This window comes from Eublepharis macularius, chromosome 2 (genome assembly GCF_028583425.1).
Source record: "Eublepharis macularius isolate TG4126 chromosome 2, MPM_Emac_v1.0, whole genome shotgun sequence".
NCBI lineage: Eukaryota > Metazoa > Chordata > Lepidosauria > Squamata > Eublepharidae > Eublepharis > Eublepharis macularius.
The window spans coordinates 168,385,641-168,395,333 of record NC_072791.1 but is presented as its reverse complement, the minus strand read 5'-3'; the positions used below and the strand labels follow the sequence as shown (position 1 = coordinate 168,395,333).

The window sequence follows — 9,693 nt, the reverse complement described above, 5'->3', positions numbered from 1 at the left end:
AAGAGGTGAGCTAATGTTTATTGTTGGTCCTGCTGAGCTAAGTGGGCCTGGCTGCACTGGCCTATAGTACCTCAGCAGCTGCTTAGCTTAGCTCCAAGGCCATTTTAACTTCACAGTCCGCTCCTGAGTTTCCTGCAGACCAGTTGTTCTAAAAACAGAGGAGTATTTCTTGGTGAAAAGACTTGGTTGAGATAGATGCAAACCTTTGCCTACCCTTTGGTCTACATGGTAGCCTCTGAAAAATTTTTAAACTTCCTTTGGAGGGAAGAAATTAAATGTTGAACAAAATTATCTATAAAGCTGCTTATTTTTAAAATCTAAATATGAGAGATTCCATTGGATCCTAGTTTACAGTACAGGTGTCCTTAAAGTAAAAGCTTGAAAGTTTTGATCATGCTTCACTGTACAATTTCTGTAAGCCACTGGTGGCTCTTTAAGTCTCCTGGCTTTTCGTACTCTTGGGAGAATGTTGGAGCAAGACTCTAAATATATTTAATTAAGGCTTATTTGCTTCTGTATTTCATGTAGCTAGATATAATATAGGTGACCATTATAAAAAATGGGGGGAAATACTGTGTCTTCTGCTTTTGCTTAGATGGGCCAAAGATAGTAACTTTGCCCATTGTATGTGAACACTGGGCTGTCTGACTGGACTCTAGCATAATGAAAGACTCTCCAGAGTCTCTTAAGCGGATTGTATCAAAATGGCCTGAATGGATATATGCAGATACATAAATGACTCCGTGGGAGCTAGAACCATGTTTGAACTAGCTTGTACATTTCCATTTGCTGTGTATGTGCAGTCTATCCCTTTGTAGTACAAATGTCAACTTTTATATGTAAAATTTACTTTGCAGATAGAAATGAGTAGTCACTGAAAATAAGTTCGAAGTATTTGTATCATGCTGTTCATACAGAATGTAAATACAGAACTGCTTTTTGTGAGCAGATCTGAGGGCCAGGTTACATATGTAGTCACTACATATGCAATGGGAATATTTTTAAGTATGTAAGATGTTCTAGTATGAACTAATGGAGAATTATTGTATCTATTAAAGAACATTGTTTGGAAGCATATCTTACTCCTTTTTCTTTAAAGAAAATCTGTTTACCAAAGAATATAGTTTATATATTAAATGTGTAGAACTGTTTTTATATTTGAGTAAAGCAAATGTACAGTTATATAAACAAGTATATTCGAGACTGTGCTCTAGTACAATGATTATACAGCATTGTAGTGGTTTTCAGGAAGTTTGCCTTGGCTTTAAAATGTCACAAGTCTTTCTCCCCTATCAAGCTTCACATTTTTATTATTGATTTGTTGATAACATTCTTAACCCACCTTTCTCCACAACTGGAGTAAAAGTGGTTACAATGCTGATATAAACAAATAAAAATAAATAATCTGAAACAGTATCAGCTAGTTACAGCTATGCAAGACTTTGGAAATATTTGGGTGTCAATATCCTGAATAATTCCACCCTGCAGAATCTTAAAGTGGGGTTCTCTTTTAACATCCTCAGGAAGACCATTCAACAAATGATAAGCAGCCAGAGAGAAAGACTGCTGTCATTCTAGCAGCGCCTGGCCTGACAATGGGATAACCAATGGACTTTGGTCTAAGGAATGAAGCTGCTACAGAAATTAATACTGGGAGAGGCGGTCCTGCAGTACGTGGGCCCTAAGATCACAAACGGCTTTAAAAGCTACTGGTTGTTCAGTGTACTGACAGCAAATTTTCTTTTTCCAAAATGGGCCCAATACATGCACAGCTGCCAGCTCATACATAGGCTGCCACATCTTGCATTTGCCTGCAAGGGTAGTACTGTATCATGTATTACAATAATCCAGTATTGAGGCTATTGTTGCAGTGATAGGTGGGACTAGAACAGCTGGGTCCAGGAAGGGAGCCAACTTCTGAACTAGATGGAACTGAATGAAGGCACTTGTTGCTACTGCCCCCAACCTGCTGTCAAAGAGCCAGGTCCAACAGTACCACTGAGTCAAACAAGAATAACGAGTAGGCGGCACAGCTTTCTCCAAGGGTCCAGCCTTACTCACCGGTTTCACTTCAGTCTCATTTGACTTAAGCTTCCACATGTTCTTTTTAACCCCTTCATAGATTTACACTTTTCATTCAGGTGTATAGACATTTGAAAGAATATTTGTTGGCATCACTATCATAAGGGGAAGGGCCATGTCTTAGCGGTAAAGCATCTGTCTGGCATGCAAAAGATCCTAGGTTCAATCTCTGGCACATCGAAGTGTGAGGGGATGTGAAAGAACTCTGCCTGACACCCTGGAGAGCTGCTGTTAGGCTGAGTAGAAATTGCTGACCTTGATGGGCAAATGGTTTGATTCAGTATAAGGCAGCATCATGGGCAATGTCACTTTTGAATGGTATGCTGGAGTACCTCTGTTATGCCCCTATCATTTGTCACATATGCTAGTCCATTTAGCATTAAGCTCAAGCTATTACTTCTGCAATGTAAATTTTTGTTTTTTAGGTATTTATACCTCACTTTTTGTCCCAATGGGACGCCAATGTGGCTTACAACATCATTCTCCCCTCCGTTTTATCTTCGCAACAACACTCTGAGGTAGGATTAGACACTGAGAGAGTGACTGGCCAAAGGTCACCTGGTTTCCATGGCAGAGTGCAAGTAAGAATCTGGGTCTCGATCCTAGCAAAACACTCCAACAACTGCATTCATTGAGTAGTATAAGTTCATGAACCGGAAACCTCTTAAATCAGCCATATCCCTTTTACTGGCTGAAATACTGTATGCACACGCACTCAGAATTCTTAAATGCAAATGTGGTAGACTAAGTGGTTTGTGGGTTATACTATATATTCCTCAGCAGAAAGCAAAACTTGTGAATCTTGTCATTTACAGAGCTTTTACAAATGTAATGTGAACATTTTTATTTAAGAACAATTCAAAGAGTTTCCTCAAACTTGTAAAATTAGCACCTTGGCTACCATATGAGGTTACAAGGAACTCCCATAAATTTCAGTGAAGTGTACAGAATGAACAGAGGATATAAATGTATCCTTGAGTTCTTGTATACCTGCAGTATGTACGAGTATATACACCTACTTTTAGCACATATGTTAAAGCTGGAAATCTTAGTATGCTGAAAATTCAAAAAGACACTATTTGTAGGATAGCTACAATTGTATACAAAGTATATTGAATTTTTAGACAAGAATTTGCTGCCTAGGCAAGTTTCTAGCCCCTTGCCTTGTAGAGATATGCACTTTTTCTTACATCTCTGCAATAAAAGGGGCTATAGACTTTTTTTAAAAATAAAAATTGAGAATTCAGGAAACCTGATATACATATAAAGACACTGCGATGGGGAAAAGTGACTATTGTGGTGAAAATGGGTACGGGGGGTGAGGAACACCCAAACTTTCCCACCTACACAATAGCCACCTAGGCTTTGCTTTTATCTTTCCAAATCCTTTGGAGAAAAGTTGGGGAAACCTTGGAAATTGCACCACATTGTTGTGGGAAACAAGGAAAGAAATTGACTTGCGAAGAGCATCGAACTTGGGGAATAATAACGCACATGGAAATATCCACAATGAACAGTTATTGAAGAAATAAGGAAAGAACAGGCATTAGAGTCATGTAACTGAAAAAAGGAAGCAAATAAGAAAAAACAGGAATGTGGCAAAACCTCATATGAGGCAGGAGAGCAGTACTGGCAAAAAAAGAAGATAGTCAAAGGAAACATGGGTTGGAGACCTGGTTGGGTTGCTGTAACTTGAAGAGTTGTGGCTTATAGTTCTATGGTGTGGCAATGGGACAATTACAAAGAAACCAAGAAGTCAAGAGGGATGGATTGAATTTTGCATACTGGTCTGAACTAACCCAGCTAATCAGTTTTGGTTGCAGACTTCAAGTACCATAGTGGTTGATTGAACCTTAAGAAATGAGTAGCCTCTAAGAGCAGTTCAGCGATTAAATATACCACTTCAGAAGGCTGTAGAATGTCATATATGCCTCCTGCATATCTGCCATGAATGTATATGGGCTCAAAAGGCTTCATGCCTAAGGGAGGCAGATATAAAAACAGTTTTTGTGGTGACTTGTGTAAAGGTAATAAACGTTAGCTACAAATTCTCTTGCCTTGCGTGCTTTAATTCATCACGATCAAGATGACAGGAGCCTTGCAGAGGGGATGCCTGGAAGGATGAGCTACAGTGCCTTACACATGTTCTGGATGATTCTGCAGACAAGTGATGAAATCTTTGACAGATTTTCCCTCATAGCAGATCTGGTAGACACTGACAAATAACGGAAACCTAGGAGAAATGCCATTCCTGAAGTAAATGTTCGGTCAATATACCCAAAGCCATGCAAAATTTGTTCCCATGTCCAGTATGAATGGAGCAGTAATTCCTAACTTAGGCGACATACTGCTACCAGGGTGTGATCTATAAACCCTGGTTGCGGGATTTAGTACCTATGGGGGGCAAATGGCCCACTCCTCCCCTTACAATAGCTTCTGACTGCAAACAAAGGAGAGTTGTTTTATACTGCTCATCCAGCACTGTGGATAAAGCCCAGATTTCCCACCCCCCACCCCAAACCCTTTATAAGTAACACACAGCAAATGGGAACCAAACCTAACATCTCATCTCTGCAGTACTGGTAGCAAGCTTTACCTGCTGAAAATGACATTTTTAGACAGCTTGTAACAACCCAGGAACCAAGCTGGTCTTCTGCATCTGGATTCCCTAACAATTCCACCTGCACCATTATGCGCTATCATCATACACTATGAAAATTTCTAGTACTGGCATCAACTCAAATTAATCTCCAGTCTTGTTAATGTAATGACTACCATGTTCTTCCTCTGCTCTCAGCCTTCTAAGAGATCTGCGTCCCAACAGATCTTCCAAAGACAATTGATTAACTGCTGCTTTTTAAAACCTTCTGTTTTGCGCTTCTGTTCTGATGCATTTGTTTTGTGCTTCTGCCCAAAAAGCCAAGGGTGCAACCATTTTAAATATGCATGCCTACTCAGCATTTCACTCAGGATACTTATAAGACAAGGCCTCAAGGTCATGGCCTGAAACATTTTTCTCTTCCCCTCCTCTTTTGGTTTTAAAATCCAGCCTGATGAAGAATTCTAGAGAACTGTTCTCTGATATTGAAGTTTGCTGTGATAAATAGAGTTGCCAACTTCAGCTGGAGTTTTGTATTTGATATCTGGGAAGGGCAGATTTCAGAGAGGGGACAGAGTGCAGCAGGGATACGATATCACAGGATCCACCTTCTTAAGATGCCACTTCCTGCTGGAGAATGTCTCTTCATAGTCTGAAGGGTCAATTGTAATTCTACAAAAACTCCAGGTCCCACCTGGAGGTTGTTAACTCTACTAATAAAAAGTATGACATTGCTTTTGTTTTGAGGTAGTAACGGCTTCGGTTTCTCTGGAAATGAAAGGCAGAGACTGCACAAATCAGGAGCTTATTACACTGGCATGGGGCTGGCTGGAAAACTGATACCACCAACAGAATTCACAGAATCATTGGGTTTTATGATAGAATTACAGGAATGGCATCTTCCCTCGAGCCCAGATGGTAGCTCCTTTTAAGACTGGATTCAGATCATCAGTTTTCCTCGTTGTACTATAATATTTTGTAACTTTCATGAGAATTTGAGAACCAAACAAAACCTTCAGAAATGGAATAGACCTCCATGGACTGCAAAGTGTGTGCCTGATATTGCATGCTTGAATACTTTCTCCACGTCAAAAACTTTATGAATATAGAAAGCTGGCTGCAGCAGCATAAAGGCTCAGTTAGAATCTTTCTAAATAAAAGTCCTGTGGCACCTTAAAGACTAAAAACATTTATATCAGTATGAGCTCTCAAAAGACACCACTTTTCATAGGGAAGAGGATTTTGCTGTAGGGAAGCATTTGAATGTGGTTTCCTCCCATCTGCAGTCTGAAGAGGTACAGTTTAGGAAGTGCTATACAACATAAAATTTCTGAATGTGTTGCCAGGCCTCCTCAACCTCCCGGCAGGGGGTTGGGGCCTGGCACTTACCTGTGGGGCAGGGGGCAGGGGGGCATGCACACGAAGTTCATGCATGCTCCCGCAAGTGTGTTGACATCACTTCTGGGAAGTGATGTCATCACACGGACCCTGGAAGCATGCTCACACTCCGCAGGGGCCCAGATTGGGAATGCTGTGGAGCACGGAAGCGTTCCTGCACTCCACCGTGGCCCCAAAACGTGCCCGTTTTGACCCAGATCGGGCTTGTTTCAGGCCCGTTTTGGTGCAGCTCGGGCCTGTTTTGAGCCGTTGCAGAGTGCGGGAACTCTCCTGTGCTCTGCAGTGCTCCAAAATGGGCCCGATCCAAGCAAAAGCAGGCCCATTTCAGGACACTGCAGAGGAGTGCTCCCGTGCTCCGCAACAGCTCAAAACGGGCCTGATCCACACCAAAACGGGCCCAAAACAAGCCCAATCTGAGCCAAAATGGCATGTTTTGGGACGCTGTGGAGAGCAGGAGCGCTCCTGTGCTCCGCAGCGGCCCCAATCTGGGCCTGATCTGGACCAAAATGGGCCCAATCCAGGTGGCTGCAGTGCATGGGAGTATGCAGCGCCGCAGGGAAGCACGCACGGAAGGTGCACTCCCCCCCGCTGGCCAGGTAAGCGGGGGCAGGGGTCTGGCATCCCTAATGTGTAGCCTGAACCTGAGCTACAAAACATCCGTTAGGAAAATGATGACCTGAATCCATCCCATCTTGTTTTTACATCTCATAGCAAAATCAGTATTTATAAATGTTTTAATATGACTCATGATGGGGAAAGTCAGAATTATATATGTCCAAAGAAGCCAATAAAGTGCTAGGATGTTTGAGCTAAAGAAAATCAAATTACTTGTTAACTATGTTCTTCTGCTTCAAGATCTTGTAAACTTCAGCTGATGTCAAGGGTCCTTGAAGCTTTTGTCCATTCAGCAGCTCTTTTTCTAGTTCCTCAAGTGTCTTGAGAATAAACAAAAAACAGGGACAAATGTTTTTAGAGTTAAAGGAAATGATGAACTAAGCTCCATTTCAAGCTAGAAAGAAAATTCAAAAGTGCCAAAGTCAGTGATTTAACTGCAACCTCAGAATCTGAATATTTGAAGCTGCCTTATACAGAGTTGGACCATTAGTCTACCTATCTCAATGCAAGCCCTGTTCACAAGTTACAGTCGGGGCAGACTGGCCATTTAACGTACAGGGAAATTTCCCAATAGGCCACTGCCCTTGAGAGCTGCTGGTGGCCTGCATCTCTGCCCAAGCCTTCAGGATTGCTTGGCTCAGAGAGACCCCTCATCAGCAATGGCAGTTGGTGTCAGGCCTCCAATTGTCTCCTCCTGCACTGCTTCCAGTTTGGAGGACAATGCAGTATGTGAGCTAATGCCCATTATTGGCCCCACCGAGTAGAATGGCCCTGCAGTGCTGGCTTGCTCCAGGGTCCTTTTCTCAGTCCACTCCTGGCTACAATGAACACATGTACAATCCTCATACAGTGTACACTTGATCTTCTTTATATGTATGTTGAATAATTCTCATCTTTTCTTCAATGCATGTACAGTTAAATGTGTGATCGACACAGCACATTTATCCAGGTACTGAATGCACATTGGCTCTTTCTTACAAACAGACGTACGCATGTACATGAAGGATCTATATGCACTCACACATGTAGAACAGGGCTTCTGTCTACTTTGACTGGAAGTGGTTCCATTGGGGCTGATGCAGAGAAACATCCTTCCTAGTACCTTCCAGCTGAGATCCTTTAAGTGTGCATGTCAGGACATCCTGATTGCCAAGACTCAGTAAGCAAGTCTCAATCAACTCCCAAGCAATGCAGATACATTTGAACAGACTAAAGAACATAATTTTCATACATTTTGGAATCATGACATTGTTATAATTAATTATAACAGGTAGGCCTGGAACATTTTTATTGTTCAGGCGTCTCCAGTTAAGATACCAATTATGCTAGCTTTTTATACTTTTAAATTTCAGCTCAGTAAGCCATAGATCTAATGATTCGAGAGGGGCCGAGGGCCAACAGCCCAAAGGCAACTAATAAGCCCTGCATATTGTACAGCTTCACACATCATAATTTTAAAACTGCTGTAGCTAACCATGCTCATCATTTGTACAATGTTTTTTATCTTTCTATTACCTCACAACCACCTCTGCCTGAGGGTACACTGAGAGACAATGTGTTAGATCCAAAGGAACCTTTCTACCCGCAGAAGGATTTCCTTTCATGGCAAGATGGGCATCTTTGGATCGAACTCATTGTCTTGCCCAAAGCTACTCAGTTTGCTTGATGGCTGGGCAGGGATCTGAACTCTCTAAACTTAGGTACCTTTCACATTCATACTTTAAAGCATTTCCAGGCCTGTTTTGCGTCCCATGTTTGCAGAGCTGATTGGTCGGTGGGTATCTGATCATTCTCCTCAGCTCCCCAACTGGTTTGTCCACCCCTTTTTTAAACGTTTCAGCATTTGATGGCAGTGCGGCGAAGCATCTCCAGCCTGCTCGGCTGGCTGACAGCAGGGAGCCGGGTGCCTGCCTGGCCTGGCTCGAGCTGGGAAAGCAGAGCAGAAGGGAGGCAGGAAGGGCCAGGGTCACAGGGGGGGAGTACACGCACTTGCCCTCTGCACCCCAGCGCCTCCATCCAAGTGACGCCCCCCAACAACTCGGGCTTGGCTTAGAAGGCAGCCGCAGTGGGGGGGGGGGGCCTTCGGCTGTGCCGCACGTGAGGCACTCAGTGCGCAGTCTGGGGCTGAGCCAACTTTAATTTTCGCTCAGCTGCCTCTTGCCCTTGCCATATCCCAGCGAGTTTGTGAACTGGGGATTATCTGCGACCTGGAGCGATGGAAGGTGGAAGGCTGGGAATGAGCAAGGGGCGTGGGGGACTCTCCCTCCGGCAAGGCCTCCGCTCAACCTCTCCTCTCTTCTGGCTCCCATCTTTGCATCCCCCTCCGCCTCTGTATCCTGCTGCCACAGCTTCCTCTGAAGCTTCCTTATCACATTTAAGCTGTTTGCATCTCTACACCGCCCTCTCCTTTCCCTTGAGCTGATTAGTCTGTGTGGATCTTATAAAACCCACCCTCCTCAGCACCCCATCTTTTTTTGTTGTATTTCTAAAGGACAGTAATGTTTCGGCGTTGTGCATCTTTTTTTAAATCAATGGATAGGAAGCAATGCTCTTACGTTACTGCTGTTTGGGGAAAAGGTGCTGTGGGAAATCCCCAATAGATATGCTTTCTGGCTCCACAAAGAACCCCTTCTGTTCATTTGAACACGTTTCCCTTTTGAATTTTAATGCTCAATATAAATGATAATGATGGCCTTAAAAAATGGCATTCGAACAAGCATAGAGAGTCTTTCTCCAAAAAGATTCCCTATGCGATCATGTGAACCATTCAGGGTTCACGTGATCGCATGAGACCAATGGTGTCTGGAAAATTTGCTGGGCAGGGACAATCAGCTCTCAACACCTCTCAGCGTTATTTTCAAACGTGAAAAGTTAGGGTGCGAAAATGGCTGCAAAGAAATGCAGTATCGATGTGCATAGGGAGGAGTGGGGTTTCAAGTGGTAATAATGTTACAACGCATGCACAAACTTTTTTTTTTTTAAAAGGGTGACGTGAATTC

At 43.0% G+C, this 9,693-nt stretch overlaps 1 protein-coding gene across 1 annotated transcript in view; it reads right to left on the bottom strand.

Annotated features, from left to right (window-relative positions):
• Positions 1 to 1,425: 1,425 nt before the first annotated feature.
• LOC129325304 (glycerol-3-phosphate dehydrogenase [NAD(+)], cytoplasmic-like) overlaps positions 1,426 to 9,693 on the bottom strand; it is a 35,324-nt gene continuing 27,056 nt past the window's right edge. The window contains exons 7-8 of the mRNA XM_054972974.1: positions 6,908 to 7,014; positions 1,426 to 4,315 (exon numbers count right to left, since the gene is read on the bottom strand). Of these exons, the coding sequence (XP_054828949.1) occupies positions 4,219 to 4,315; positions 6,908 to 7,014 (204 nt within the window). The 3' untranslated portion in view covers positions 1,426 to 4,218. The remainder of the gene's footprint in view (positions 4,316 to 6,907; positions 7,015 to 9,693) is intronic.